The 16,340-nt window shown below is 41.5% G+C and overlaps 1 protein-coding gene across 2 annotated transcripts in view; it reads left to right on the top strand.

The window, feature by feature from the left end:
* STARD13 (StAR related lipid transfer domain containing 13) overlaps positions 1-16,340 on the top strand; it is a 201,953-nt gene that overhangs the window by 31,421 nt on the left and 154,192 nt on the right. The window contains exon 1 of one of the 2 annotated variants that reach the window (XM_039873030.1): positions 11,705-12,122. The exons of the other annotated variant lie outside the window; for it this stretch is intronic. Coding sequence (XP_039728964.1) covers positions 11,954-12,122 — 169 coding nt within the window. The 5' untranslated portion in view covers positions 11,705-11,953. Of the gene's footprint in view, positions 1-11,704; positions 12,123-16,340 lie in introns of those variants that run through there. 2 annotated transcript variants of the gene reach the window in all.

Genomic DNA, 16,340 nt, shown 5'->3' on the forward strand with positions numbered 1-16,340 from the left:
GTTGTTTCCATCATCAGGTGAAATGAAGGGCTTACGCTTATAATTTTAAAATCTTTAAAAATTATAAAATGCTAAACAGATGAAAGACAATTTTAATATCATCATGACTATTGTCCTTTTGAGTTCTACTTAGAGAATTGTACCAAATACCATTATATTGCTTAAAATAAGCATTTATTCCACTCAAGGAATCAAAGAACCAAGTCTGACTGTTCATTGAGTCATAAAATATTCTCCAAAGAAAAGTCTATGCATCTACCTGTTTAGTAGATACAATGTCGGTGATTTCATAGAATCTTGAACTCTTCGTTCAGAAAGGACCATCCTCACTAACCTGTGACGTTTCCAATGTGGTTGACCACACTGAAATTCAAAGTCTGTAGGTGTGAGGACCTTCCAGCTGTCGAAGGTGACCTGTTCTGTCTTGTACTTTAAACTTGCTTCAAACATCTCACTCATATTTTGGGTCAGAACCTGTAAGATGAGGATGAAGGAGGGGGCATTAATCTTACAGCGTGCCAGGTGCTTCCTGTACATAACCTAATTTAACCATCACGAGAGCTTTACGAGGCCTAACCTCAGTTTTATAGATGACAAAACTGAGGTACGGAAAAATGAACTAATTTTTATTTGTCCAAGCTTACATAGTTAATAAGTAGCAGAGCCTGGCTTTTGACTACAAGTTGACTCCAAAGCCACAGGTGTCCTAGAACTATACTTCAGAGACATTTAAAAAATGTTTTCATAATTACAGCACATTTTGAAAATCTGATGAAATCAAAAGACCTATGGTCTAGAAAGTGAAATATGCACAAAATTTTGCCAACGATCCCAGAGCGTTGGTGGCTCGCGGATCGTGTCAATGTACCCAGGCTGTTATTTCTTTGGTTAGAACGTGAGCTTCGCTGGGACAGATTGGTGTCCGCCTCAGTCATTGAGGCCTTCCCAGCACTAGGAGCCTTATCTGGCACCAAGGAGGAGTTCAAAACACAGTCATTGAATAAAAGCGATTCCAGGTGCTTGGGTCCATTCGCCTAACTATCTAGAACGGGTCGATAAAAGTCGGGTGTGGAGGGGTTGCCCCCATACAAAATTCAAGAGAACTGCAGAATGACTTCCCACCCCTGACCACAGGAGACCCAAGGAACTCTCAAGGGACTTCCAGGACCAGATTGGAGAAATTGTGGGCCCATTTGTGTTGTTTTGCTTTTTAACTTTAAAGTCATTTTTTCTTACACCGCTCTGAGATAAAGATAATGTCTTTAATAGTTTCTTTTTCCATTGGAATTTGAAGTACACTAATAAAACTCAAACTTCGGAGTAAATTTTCAGGAAGTATTTGGGTAAAGTGTATGGACCACTCTGTCTACGTGGTCCCTAGCATCACATTGTTAGGAGTTCTAGACTCCTAACAATGAGCAAAATCCATTTAAAAAATGCTTATGCGTATTTCTAAAACTGGAGAAAATGGTTGTAAGGATATGTTACCTATCCAAGGTTTTAAAACCCAGAATAGCACCTACAAACCTTATTTTCCAAATCCAGAGATTGGGTCTGTGCACGTGATAGCTCATAACACTCCCAGTGTATCTTTCTCTAAAAGGCAACTTTAAGAAGTGACACAAAACCCCTTTTCAACTAGTTTATTTTATCTTCGTTTGGGCCAGTTGACACAAAGAGTGGGTGGGGAACTGATAATCACATATACTTGGTCATATATATATATAAAATATGTGTATATATACATACGAATGGGCTTTGTAGATAAGGAAAGAGAGACCTCAAGAGACTAGAGACTGAATAACTAAACAGTAAGTAGCAGAGCTGCAGCGTTGTTTTGCGTTTTTCGATAGGAGAGTGATCCTGAGACGCTAAGCGTTCTGTGGTGTTAGGGGTTGGGCGGAGACACGAGTGGACGCAGAGACACAGGTTGGGCTGCCAGGCTTGTCTAGACGGGAGGGCTGGTCCCTGTGGGGTGGAGGCAGTAACACAGGAACGAATGGATGTGAGAGACATTTGAAGAAGGAATCAATAGACTTCTTTGTTTTTTTCTCTCTTTCTCTTATTTTGAACGCGAGGGTTTTGCCTAGTACTGCATTAGGCACTAAGGAAGTTCAAGCCATGTTAGACAGTGTCTATCATTTTGGTGCAGATTTCTCCCTCTCCATCTTTCATCCCCGAGACACGGAGGCAGGTGGAAATAAGCTGAGGCCGAGGCTCCTTCTCCACACCTTCCACGTGAACCGTTGGTTCGGCTTGATCTCATTGTGTAAGCGATATAATCAATCGTATGACAGGATACTCGGAAAACGGAAATTTAAAAGACGTCACTCATAATTCTACCGTCCTAAAAATGGTTATAGTTATCTTTTTGGTATGTTTTCTTTGAATCTCTTTTAACTATGCTTTTTTTTTTTTTTTTTTTTTTACAAAATTGTAACCATAAAAATATAGACCGCATTTTGTACCCTACATTTTTCATTTGTGACAATACACTGATTGATTAACAGGATGCTATGGGACTGGATTTTATAAAGCCAAGGCCAAGGACAGCCCTTGAGAGCCCCAAAGTCAGGGAATGCAAGAGGGTATTTTAAGTTCATCAGAGACTGAGAGTAACGTTTGGTGTATTCTATCCTTCTGTGCAGCAAACACATTTTTGGTGCTTAGTAAGTATTTTCCTGTGATTGATTAGTGTTGAGTCATCTTGGTGGGGCAGCAGTAGAAAGTAACCACGCCCAGCTATCTATGTTGTACTTGGTCTGTTCAAACAGGCCTGTGTCATAAGACGCCGTGTGTTTATGATGGCGCTCTTGGAGGTTGGCCAGAGGCCACTGCGTACTTTGATACATCAAACTCAGAAGAAACAATAACATGTGAAATTTTAGGACAGTCTCTATATATTTGTACACACGTATATATTCTCAAACAGAAAAGAACTCCCTAGAAAGGCTATGTAAAAGGGCATAACAGCCAGACAATGCCCCTTCCTTCACTTCATTCAAAAGAACAGCAGGATATGGAAGGTTCAAGGGGAGCCTCTGCAGGGTAGAGTTTGGAAATCTGCTTTGTCTTTAAAGATAGAATCGTACCAGTTGTGGAAAGATGATGAGACCAAGGGTGGTTTGTTTCACAGAGCTGGAGCACCATTTGATGAGCAGACTGAAGACTTCACACATATGCTGATCACACATATGTGATCCCTGCCTGACACACCCAAGCCTATAACCCCGAATTCAGTTTGACCTCTTAGTTCTTTGCCATATCATCATAGCCCTTCTTCTAAAGGATTAACTCCAGGAAGCAGCCGGAACGGAGAAGTATTGTCCCAAGTTAGAGCTTTGGTAGAGAAAATAGAGAATGACTCAAGAAAAGCCTTGGGGGAGTTTGTGTCTTTCCAGGTCATCTTAGATTCCTAGACTGAGTCCAGGATTGACGTTGCGTCTCTACAACGTGGTGATTTGAAGTAGTTACAGAAGGGGTATATGTAGCTTTTCCTTCGTGGACCTTCCCCGCCATATCATCTTTCCCTCCTTCTCATCAGGGACGCACCCCTCCAGGCTCCGCACTACTCCCCGCCGTGCAGAATGAGCTCGCTCTCGTCCTGCTGTCCCATGGGCACCCTGCGCACACCTCCGTCGTAGTACCTGTAATGCAGTCCTGCGATTATAACTGCCAGTTTGTTCCATTATAAACCATACTGTTAAGAAGAGGGACATCTTTGTACTATGTCTGCACCTGGTGTGAAGTATATATCGGAACTATTCAACTATGAAAGGGTGAAAGAAAAAAGGTGTAATGAGAGTTAATTAGTGACTTTGTCTCAATTTATGACAAACAAGATGCTAGCAAAAATCGTGTTTTCATTACACCAGAATTCTTTGGTTAAATCGTTCCTCCCAGCCCCAAAGAGGAACCTTGCAATCACCTCAAAGTTCCACTGATACTGATATCTTGGGCTCTGGAGGGCTCTTTCGCTACCTTCTCCAATCTTAGTTCTCCTCTCTTTATGGGATGTGTTCTAAGGCTGCTGCTCCTCCTTGTGCCATTTTCCATTCTTCAAGGTATAGATTGATGGTCTTATATAAAGAATAAGGAGGGAAAACGTTATATCATACCCTCAATATACTGACCTAAATTTATCTAAGAAGGTGTTTGCGGTTTTAACATATAAGAAATGCAATTGCATTATTAATCCTACACCCTTATTCCTACGTATTTTGGGGGCTATCATTATCTCCAAAGTTGACTCAATGCCAAACTGCTATGTGACACAAGATAGAGAGCAGTCGTATGTAAAACTGGAGATTGAATCCTGGGCAACAGGTCAGCACACAGTCTTAATGATAGTGTGCCTTTCATTCAAACATTTACACAATAGATAATGTGGAGAATCAATAAAGGATTTTCCAAAGGACTCATCATAGGGTTTCTTTAATGAGCAAGCTTCCCTTTTATATTCAAATTATAAATTGAGTCAACATTAAGAAAATATATTCACCGTTGTTTAAGATGGGGAAGGAGGTCGTAGACCTAACCTGATGTAAATAAGGCTAAGTCTCCAAGTGCAGACAAATTCCACTTAAGAGACTGAAAGATCCCTTCTAGTAATCTAAGCAATCCTTTAAAAATACAAAAGAAAGAATAAAAACACTTAAAATGAGCAATTACCTTTATTTTCAATTAGGGCAAAAATATTTAAGTTCTAGAAAATACCAGACAGTAAATTAATTAAAATCTCCAGGGAAATTGTTGAAAGAATTATTAAAAGATATTTATGAGCATGAAGAAATAGAGGTGGTTGATGATCGGGATGCAGTATGCATCCATGAGGAATAACTAACTCAATGCCGTTCAGCTTTTTAATTGAAGGCACAGCAGGCGTGCTTAGGAAATTTGAGGCTGATTCAAAGATGAGGAAGATAGCTATTCTTTTTTCATGCCTTTTAGCCAATCTGTGGAGCAAGTGTTGCTTATCCCTCCAGGCCCCTTAATTTTCACAAGGGTCCTTAAATTGCCCAGTGTTTAATGGTCAAAGCATATACTTTTGCCACTAACCAACAAAGCAAAATGCGTGTATTGCAGGCTCTTTCCAGAGAATAAAACCTTGACTCATCTGTTGTCCAAGATTGTAGCAGCAACAACAACATTTTTGATGATGACCTAAAAAATATGCATCCATTCCCCTAGACCTCCTAAATTTTATCCTTGGAAAAATTCAGTTCATCATTTATTCAATTATTTATTTGATTGTTTATTTAGCCAATTGCTACTGATTTCCTACTGTGTACTAGGCTCATGGTAGGGACAGAGTATAGAATGTGAATGAAATAGCCATGGTCTGGACACGGCAGTGTACTGGGGAAAAGCAAGCAAAACATAGGTCAGTGAGAAAATAAATGTGTAATCACACATTTAGAAAGGTGCTCCAGAGACAACAAATGGGGTGCTGCTTCCGTTTAGGTCAAATAAGAGTAAATGGCCTGCTTGGGGGTGCATTGCTCTAGCCGATACGTGAAGGCTGAGAAGGAGCCAGCGATGGGAAGGAAGCCACGAAGAGCATCCTGGCCAAGGAGCAGTACGTGTACAAAGAAGACTCTGAGGTAGCAAAGTGGAAGAGGCTGATGCCAAGAGAGTGGTAAGCGGGAGCAGATCGTGCAGGACCTTGCAGGCAAAGTGAGGAGTTTGGATTTGTTCCAGGCACAGTAGAAGACTTCGAAGTGTCTTAAGCAGGGACGTGAAATGGTTCAAATACATAGTTTAAGGGATCGCCGAACAGCATTCTTAAACCGCATGTTTTGGGGGCCCTCATGGAATTACTTTTCTTAAACGGTCCATTGTTATCATGCTGTTAATGGCGTTGGAGGGTACAGTTAAGAGACCGTGAACTAAGGTTTCTTACCATGTTCAGTATCACTGAGGATGCTGATTCTTTGTAAGAACTCAGGAAAATTTTCCCTGGGCACCTCAATACCTGGCAATCTGTGTTTTTCTTGAATCAGCATTTTGATTTTTTCGTACGGGTACGTTGAATTGAGTGATCAATCTTGTTTCTCTTTCGCTTTGTCTCATAGGAATCCGAAGCCACATTTTCAACCACCTCCCACGAATGTGGCTACGGCTTGCATTTCTGTGAACTGATTTTGGCCAAGGCTTTATTATTTTCCTGTCTTACTTTACCTTTGTCCAAACTTACTTAACTTTTTATTTTATACTCTCATAATAGTTATTTTTGTTAGCTACGTCATAGAACAAAGCAGAATTAAGTAGCTGGAGGAGAAAATCAGGAATTGAAAATATCTCAATAATTCTAACAAGTTGAAAAACCCGTTCTTAAGTTTACAGGGCATTTGTTAAATACAGGATACAGAATGCTCATTTAATAGCAGAGTTTACGAGAATGCATGAACCCCACATGAGCCCTTAGACTGATTGTAGAACAGTCTGGGGAAGTAGCGACAGCCTCCCACATGATGCTTAGCACTGGCATAATGGTGAGTCCCTTTGCGATCTTCCCTAGCAGACTGTCCCTTGAGGATGGGAGCACATCATGTTTACTGCAGTGCTGTGCAGGCATTCAGTCAATGTTGAATTAATGATTGAGTAAATATAGATTAAACAAATTAAACCTCCCATAATCTCAGACTGAATCAGCAGGAGTGCGGGGCTCTGGATACAGGAGGAATGGACACACTGAACTGTACACTGTGTGTGGGCCATGTCATGAGCTCTAAGGTTAGGGTAGGGGACCTCCTACCCTAACCTTAAAGAGATACTGACAAATTAGAGCAGATCCAAGACAGCAATCAGCTTGCTGAGTACTTGGTTGTGTGGTTTGACAAAAAGAATTGTTTAGCTTACAAAAGAAGATCCTTATGACACGTTGGGCTTTCTACAAACACCTGTAGGACAGGCATATGCAAGAAGGAATAGATTTGACCTGTCTAATTCCAAAGGGCAGAATTAGAGTCAGTGGGATTGGAAATTATGAGGAAAAACTTTCTCAAACAGTTTGTGGTCTTCTGTGAGATAATATCCTTCATCTGTGTGGGTAGAGTATGAATTAATTGATCTGACAGCAACTTGTATGTTAATGAGTATTTGGATTAGAAAATGTTTAACGTTTTTTCCGAATCCAAGATATAAAAACTTAGTAGTTGCCCATAGTAGTTGCAATGAACAAATGGATTCCATATTAGCATGCAACACGCTAATCTGATTGATTTGCTACATAACAACTATTTATAGGTATTAATATGACTTACTGAAGGTTAATACTAAAGGTTTTTGCATTAAAACCTTGATGCAAATGAAAACGTTTTTGAAGGCAATAGGTTTTGACAGCATAAAAGATCAGGAAATCACACAGTTCCAGATCTTTGAAACAACTTAGAAAAGTGAAGGAATCCTGGTTGGCTGGAATGGTGGGTGAAGATGTTGAGCTCAGCACAAGTCGGACTGGATCTCTGGCCATGAGAACTGGAACTGATGGTTGGGTCCGCAGGGGGTGGCGTGAGGGCACAGCCACACTCTCTGAGGCTTATAGCAGTGAAATTCACCAAAGACAGCGGTGAGAGCTGAGAGACAAAGGAAATCTACTACTCCCCAGAAGTCTTTGCAGCAGGATCCGGAATCCAAATGGGAGACATAATCTGTGGTTGCGGAAGCTGAATCGGAGAATTCACTCTGAAACCTCTCACGGGAGTGGGGGGTCCTGACCACGGCTGCGAGTGTTAGTCTCACTGGCTAACGTTCACTTGCCTGCACTGGTCATGGGGTATGTGGCCCATGCTCGTCGGAAAGGCTTATTGACACAGAGTTGGGCACATACATCACGAATCAATTGGTGGAAATCCTCAACATGAGCTTCAGAGCCCACAGGAAGGCTTTGACATGGACCCACAACCTTTGGATTAGGTAATTTGAAAAGCAACCCTCCAAATCAGTCCTCTTTTCTGCCTACCACTTGCATCTCAGACATTTTCCGACTTGGCAGAGCTACCTCGGCTCCCTTTGAACAGGCCGACGAGGAGGCTGGAATGCGCGTGAAGGAGGAGAGGGAGCAGCAGACAGGTGAAAGCCTGGCGAGCCATTCCCGGCTTCTGCAAAAGCCCTCCCCACTCTCTGCCATGCGTACACAAGATTCCATTGAGCACTAATCTGGGATCATCTATCAAAAGACTTCAAAGTTTGAAATACCAAACATTTTGTTTAGAGGTCACATTTCAGAGTTTTGACTGTATTTGGAGTGTTCGCGTTGAGAAGTGCCGTGGAAAAGGCCAGGCAATATGCAGAGTGAGCCTTGAGGGCGAGCAGAAAGCAGGGGACATACAGCCTGCCCTGCAAAAGGCCCTCAAGTTGCTTCTTCACACTGTGGTTGAGGGTGTCAGTGGGTGGGGCTTGAGCTCTCAGCGTAGGTCACTCCTAAGGGGTCACTGGCTCTCACTGGTTAATTACAGGCTCTGGCCTGTGTGTCTCTTGCTCTCTAGACACCCAGATCTCAACCTCCGCGGGATTTTAACCATCCCAGGCCTATTTTTCCCTTTACACATTCCAGTATCACACGCGATTAGATAAAATTAAGATGATTTTCAGTACACTCTTCCAAAGTGCTCTCTCCTGTCCAACTTCCCCAGCACCGTTTCAGTGCCACGATTCTTCCTTCCCTGTCCCTCCCGTGTAATGATGGAAGGAGTTAACCTGTCATCGGTTGGGAGGTAAACAGTGGCTGTACGCTTGGTCGCTAAGCGACCCAGGATAGGCTTCCCCTCCGTGTGTCTTGTTTCCCTTTTCCATAAAACAGGACACCACAGAGGGTGGCTGCGGACATTAACTAAAGACAGGGAAGGTACATAGCACAAGGCCTGGCAAGTAGGAGGCGCCCAGCACTGTTAGGGCCCTCCCGTCCCCCTCCTCTTCCTCGCTCTCGCTGGTTCCCGGTATTCTTCTGCTCGACCGATCCCTTAAACAGTCTGAGTGAAGTCTGCTTTTGATGACCAAGTTAGGAAGGAGGAAAAGGAGGTAAAAACTGACTGCGGGTGCCGTCCATTGTCCTCCTGCTCGAAGGATCTCCTAAGACTGATGTCTTAGGAGATACGCTTGAACGCTCTGTCTCTGTGCTCTCTCTCTACCTTGCTGTCACCAGCGAGAAGGAAGAAACGCTCTCTGCCTACCCAGTGGTAATTCTTCTATCACTGGGACCAAAGGATGAAAAAAAAAATTATGATCTTGTTTCACGTTCCATAACAATGGCAACACATTAGCATAAAACAAGGCATTAATAAGGCTCATGAGAAAATAATGTTACTTCTCCGCTTTAGATGTGGCTTTTCAGACACACACAAAGACGAAAACGTGATGAGCGGTTGCATGAATTTATAGATGCTACTGAACCACACGTTAATCTTGCATCCTGCCTAGATGCTCCTATTTAAACTCAAACTGATTTTTTAGAAAAACTAAGCTTTATAATAAGTTGTCTTTCATTTAATCAAGGAATAAAATTTCTTAATTTACATTTAATTCTTGCTCATTGGCAATCTCCTATGAAATATTATGTTTCATCTGTTTACGTATATTACAGAATACATGTTTATGATCTTGTTTTCAGAACACGATACTTTAGGACTTTCAACATGTGTATGTATTTGTTATTATGCAAAAAAGAGGCACCGTAATTTATTTTTTCAAATGGTAACCTGGCCATGATACACTGCAGTGCTTCTTAGGAAGAAACATCCCATTTCTTTTCAAAATACAACCAAGTCAGTAATGAACGACAAGGTCAGCATGGGGGCTGGCCAATCTTTCTTAAAGTGTCATTCGCAATTATAGGACAACTCCACATCACTTCCTGCCTTTTCCTTTCCTTGGCTCGGCTTCCCAGGACATAGCCAGAGGTCTCGAGTTCCATGCTCTGCTCGTCTTTCTCTACTCTTCCATTCTCTCCCAGTGAAAAAGTGGTAACTGCCAGGTGTCTGGTTGAAACACATGGTTTATGGCGGGGACATACTCACTGTTTGACTATGAAACTGAAAGCACGTGCACGAAGTGGCTGACAGCATGTCGATCAGACAGCAGATGGTGCTGGACCTGAGCTTGGCGAATGGACCGTACAGGCATTTAAACCTGTCTACCATTAATGCCCGTGCTTCTGGCACACCAGGGTCACTAGCTCTTAGATCCTTTTCACCTTCCACATATGATGCCCTGGAACAGGAAAGCTCTGATCAAATCCTTGTAAGAATGGAAAGAGAAACTCAGGATCCAGTGAGTATCTTTTTTTTTTTCCCCCTACTGTGATGCTGACTTGAAGACCTACCACCTGCTCTTGCACAGTTACTGGAGAGACACAGTTACCATGAGAGAATGTTCTGGTGTAGGCCCTAGAGACCTTCAGGAACCTGTTCATTTACATAACAGGATAGGTAAAGAGATGAACCGCTCTTCAGAATCGGGCCACAAAAAAATCCCTCAGGGAATGGTGTCATGGCCGACCACCTTAAGGAAAACACATTAACGAGAATTGAGGTCCTAATTTAAGTCCTGTTAAAATGTCAGCTGAGAGTTTCTCATTATTAGGACTATAAACTCAGGCCAGGCTGTTTCAATTTGAGTCAGCCAAATGTAAGAACAACTTGTCCATATGCTTCTTTTTCAAAGAACTTTATTAATTCAGCCCCAGGCTCAGAATTCGATAACATGTTTTTCTATGGGCCTTTTTTCTCTTCACATCAAACAATATTAAAGAGGAAAAAAAGGTGGGGGGGGGTGTCTAACTACTCCCATATGTATCCTCACAAATGGCCAAATCGAATTACTTACACTTTCCTTAAACACACACACTGGTTCCCGATCTCGCACACGTGCGCGTCGACCCTCCAGCAAAGCCCTCCCCAGACTCCGCCGTCAGAAACCCACCCCCTTTTTTAAAGCCCACCCAAATGTCTCCGCCTGTGTGTGGTCTGCCATCATCATCACCCCTGTCAAAAGTAATACTGCTCCCCTAACGGTGTGATTGTGTCTTTTTTGAGGCACTTTTCACATAAAGCTTGTGTTGTAAGCTTTTGCGTAACTTCTCTGTTGATCCTGAGCATCAATCACAGTCGCGTTGCGTGAATCTGCCCCTTTACAGAGATTCTTGCAGTGTCCTGAATGTTACAGGTGCTTCAAAGTATTTTGTTTCTTGGCGATGAAAAATTGGGGAAGTAGAAAAGTTAAAGGAATACTTAACAGATATACTCGTGCCCTATGTCCTGCCCAGTCTGACCTGTAGGAGCTCTCAGCTTCCCATCTCCGAGGGTCAGAAGTCTGTGGTGTATTTACTCTGGTGTTAAAACACGTGGAGTTAATTTTCAGTGAGAAAGCTTTATTTGATTCATTTCTTTTAATGAGTAGTAATTTATACTCAGCAGCGTATGCTTATTTTCATGAAATAGTTTTTCACAAAGACCTTTGTCACATCCATCTTTTTACCTGGCTGCAGCTGCCTGGGAGAAAAAGGAATGTGCTCTCTTAACTTTTACAGCCTAAAAGATTTCTGATGCCCAGGGCTTATTTTTCTTCTACTGCTGCTATTTCTTTTCCCTTTCTCTTTTTCTTTTCACCCTCTTAGTGAGTGCTGCTTCCTGGTCCTGAGTCAGCTCTGAGGCACCGGCAAATTACTCGCATTTGCTTTCAGCCTTGGAGAGGGGTCAGAACTGCTGGAACTGCTTCTCCTCGGGGCTGGGGCTGACTGTGAAAGTTCCCATTCTCCTCTCTTCCTCTGATTGGCTCCCGCGGTCACGTGAGGGCCAGAGGGTTGGAATTCTGACTTGTGGCTTTTGGCACTCCTATTTCTTTTTAAAAATCGCTCGGTCTGTGGAGTTCTGCCGAGCTCGGTGCCTTGCTCTCACTGGAGACAGACGGAAGCAGCCACAAAGCAGACTGAGGTGGCAGAAGAAAATCTGCCAAGATGTTCGGTCAGGGACCCAGGACCCCAGCTTCAGGCTGCTACTATCTAAATTCCATGACACCTGAGGGCCAGGAGATGTACATGCGATTCGATCAGACTACGAGGCGCTCTCCTTACAGGATGAGCCGGATTCTAGCACGCCATCAGCTAGTGACTAAAATTCAACAAGGTGAGTTACCGGCAGTGGAAGGCTGTTGCTAATCAATTTCTCTTGGCTCTGTCTCATGCGAACCCAGTTTTGTTAAATTGCTGTTTTCGCTGTACAGTATATGGATTTCTATGCCACGTTGCACGTAACTTTTAGAAATGACTTCGGGCTACAGTTTTAAGCGAACAGTGACAGCACTTAGCTGCCACATAACTCAACATAAAGTGCACAAAAAAACTTCACGGCAGGACGGTGAATTGTAAATTTCCAAAAAAAAATGTACGTGTGTCTACAGGTTTAGTCAGTGTGTATTTTAGGAGCTTTTCTGCAGGTCATTCACACTCTGTCACATTTAAAACGTGGACTCTTGTTATTGAATTAGGAGGGCGGGGGAACTGGCCTCCACCCTGCACAGACTCTTTAGAACATTCTTAGTGACTGGGGAAAGTTAGAATTCTATTCTTAAGGCCCTTCAGGCTGACAACCAGAATCACATTCTCTGCCTCTTTGTATGTTTATGTCAGTAATTGCCTCTGATTTGTTGATATTGTTTATCTGGTGAAGGATAAAACCTGTCCTCCAACCTCAGAACAAACCTTGTGACTTTTGCACAAAAGCACCAGCTTCGCGTGGTGAATATATTGATTGATTACAAGCTGCTAGATGTTCCTTTTTATTCTCAAGGAAAAAAAAAAAAAAGCCAGCAGCCCGGACATCACTAAAATTCATCATCATTGTCCAAAAAATAGTTTAAATAGGTCTGTAGAAACTGCACGAGACAGGTGACTATTCCCGAGACGTCTCTAACTGGTGCCCATTTAAAAGACACACCCACGCACCCACATATATACAGTAAGTTCATGCAGTTTATGACCTCCCCCCTCCTGGACTAAAAAAAAAAGTTAGTATTTATATTGGTGATTTTCTAGAGCCATTATACAAACAAATTCTACTTCAATAAATGAGTTTAAGATTATATCGAATTCTAGAGGGGAAGTTGAGATTTGTAATCATGAAAATCTTATTGTAATGTTTCCAAAAGGAACAATACGTATTCTAGTGAGCAGCATCTGATGAGATTGTTTCCTTGGAAATTGGGATTTGTTTGTAAAGGTTCAGGAACTGGTTATGTGTGAAGGATACTGATCCTACATACCGGTCTGATTTCAGGAAGGATATTATGTCATTCCATAAACTGTGTGCAGGTCTTGATTGAATAGAAACAAAAGTAATTATTTCCCTGTAGCTTGATTTAAAAATACATCAGGCTTAGAATAAAAACCAGCTCCATTTTTGTTTTAGAGATTTCTGACAGTGGTGCTTTACCAGATGCCATCATCATTATGGACACAGGGGCTTGATAAATGTTTGCGGATGATTTATGATTTATGCTCTGTATATACTCGGCATGCATACAGAGTGTATTATGTAAGAAACATTGCATAGCAATCATTTGAAATTGCTTTGCAAAGTTCTTTAAATGTATTTACTATAATTACCTTCACTAAAAATTATTTATGTCTTTTTTGGAACTAAGGACTTGAAGTTATGAACATGCGCATGATCATTGAAAGTGTACTCCGAGTTTGTTTCATTTTGCCTAATCAGAAAACTTAAGCAATCTCACCTTTTTATATTGGGCAGTGGAATGTTTGAAGCCTATGAATGTCTAAAAATTAAAAGCGAGACTCGTGATCACAGGAAAGCATGAAAGAATTCCAATAGTCCAGTGATTCGGAACTCATTTGTTAATACCGTTCCGTTGTATAGTAAGACATTGAGAAAGCAGAAGCAAAACAATTTTTACTGGGTTTACTATATGATTAATTGGTTTACTGTAATAGTGGAGAATATTGATTGAGCATTTATAATGTATCAGCACTGCTCTCAGAGTTTTCTATGTATCTCAGTTTACCTTATCCGCACAAAAATCTTTATGGGTAAGTACTATTAGATACCCATTTTAAAGGTGAGAAGACAGAGGCACGTAGAGGTCAAGTAACTTCTCTGAGGCTACGTGGTAGGAGCTGGTATTTGAATCCGACTCTAAAGCCCATGCTGCCTAATGCACTAAAATGCTTTTTATTTTTTACAGTGAGGGTTAAAGTACTGAACCTATGGTTGATTTTTGAATTATATAATACGCCAAAGACTTTTTTTTTTTTTCTACTCAGGATACGACAGTGAACCATGTTACACAGTCAGAATTGGGCACTCACTATGATGTTTCCAGTCCGTTTTTGTTTTTTTTTTTCCCCCAAGCGGAAGCAAAATGCTATGTGTTTTACCTTCTGTGAACAGTTAGTCCCCAAGAGGGCGTGATGTCAAGTTGTTTTACTAATGGCCTATAATCATCCAGTTAAAGCTTATCTAGTGCATATTAAATTAATAACACTGCTATTTTTTTTTTGTACGTATCGTTCGCATATTGGTATCTTGAAATGACAGCCACATCTGTAAAATCGTTTGCATTACTCTGCTATAGGTCTTTTAAGGAAGATTTAGCATTCTATTAATATAATTTGGGGCACTGTTACTTATACTCACAGTCTCTCATGGTTGTCGAGAACAATGCAAACAACAGTAAGTTGCTCCCCACTGACCTCATTACAGTGAGGTAAGCATCGAAGGCATGGACATGATTCAACAGCAGATACACTCATGGAGAGGAAAAACACGGAGGAGAAATAAAGGAATCTTTGATGATGCATAGGATCAGAATTTGCAGCCCAAACCCAGGATGAATCTAAACTTGCTCATCTTAGAGTTCGCTCCAAACTCTACGGGCATCATTTCTCTAGCTTTCTTTTCATTTCTGGAGTTTTAAGTCCAGTTAAAGAGAGAAGAGATATTGAAAATAGAGTGTTTGCAAAGTGAACGTTTACCATAAGTCGCACTGCCCATAATTCCTGTCCTCCAGTCTTGCTGAATCAATGGGGGAATTGTTAGGGAGAGAGGATGGAAATAATAATGGTCCTTATCTCCCTCACTGGCAGGCCCTTGGGGTCAGACAAGAGGGGGGACCTTGAGGAGGTGGAGGAAGAGCGCTTTGGCCATGGGAAGAGAGAATACGAATCTCGTGTCATTATTTGATGGCTACGATTTATTGGCTATATGTGTGCCATGCTTAAAGTCTATAGCCATGTTCAGTGCTATTTGAAAGATTCAAAGCTAAGCAGATCTATAAATGCGATTACTTGCTTTGTGAAAGAATTCATCATGCTACTAAATGTTTAAAAAATATATATATATTTTTTAATGCATAAAACAGCATGATGTGGACCAGACTGCTGTAAAGTGCACTGAATCAGAAATAAAAGGAGACGGCAGGCAGGCTCTCTTGAGATGCTCTCTCGTTCTTTTCCTGTGATATGTTTCGGAACTTCACTGGGCCTTTGTTTCTCGATGAGAAAATGGAATGGCTGGATTGCGATCGCTCAGGTTTATTCTGGTTCTGAAGGTCTCTTCGTAGTTGGGTCAGTGACTCCTTGAATGAAAGGGTACAAAGTAGGGGAACGTCGACCTACAGCCATAGAAGCCGAAAAGGAAACAGAGCAGCTCTCTCATGTGGAATAAGTCAGTGGTTTATCATTTTCCTACAACCTGTGAAGGAAATGGTCAAGTGGAAAGAAAATTTCAGTTCTGCCTCCGCCGCTTATACCTGTGTGATCTGTATCAGGCCACAACTTTTCTGAGCGTCCTTTCTTTCTTTAATAAAATAAAGAGTTTGGATTACATAAATGCGAAGTCCTCATATCTCTAAAATTCTAGGGTTCTGTGACCACGGGTGTTACTTTAAGAGAGAGACAGTAGTTCTTATTTACGTTTTGCTTATTATGTCCCCCAACATCTACCTGAACATTCTTTAATACTTATTTAATGCTCTCATCATCAATTTAATAGGGATGTTAAGATGTCCGATCTTGTGGACTATTTAAATGTCAGTGTAACCTATAATTATTAAGAACCTTCTAAAAAAAACCTTTGTTTCTCAGGAGTCCAGGACTCTGAAATGGAGTTATCGTGAAGCGTGGCCTATGACAAGGACTAGAGGGCGAAGGAGGTCTGTGTAGGTGTACCCCCACTTTCCACAAAAATACGTCTTGATAGAAATGCAGAATCTAGAAAATTTCACCAGGAAGAGAATTAGTGAACATTAGAATTGCATTTTTACTGACTTTTTATCTGAGACTATTTTTAGAGATAGCACCTGAGTTGCTTAACTAGCGTGGAATAAAG

This window comes from Pteropus medius, unplaced genomic scaffold (assembly GCF_902729225.1).
Source record: "Pteropus medius unplaced genomic scaffold, Ma_sr-lr_union100, whole genome shotgun sequence".
Lineage (NCBI taxonomy): Eukaryota > Metazoa > Chordata > Mammalia > Chiroptera > Pteropodidae > Pteropus > Pteropus medius.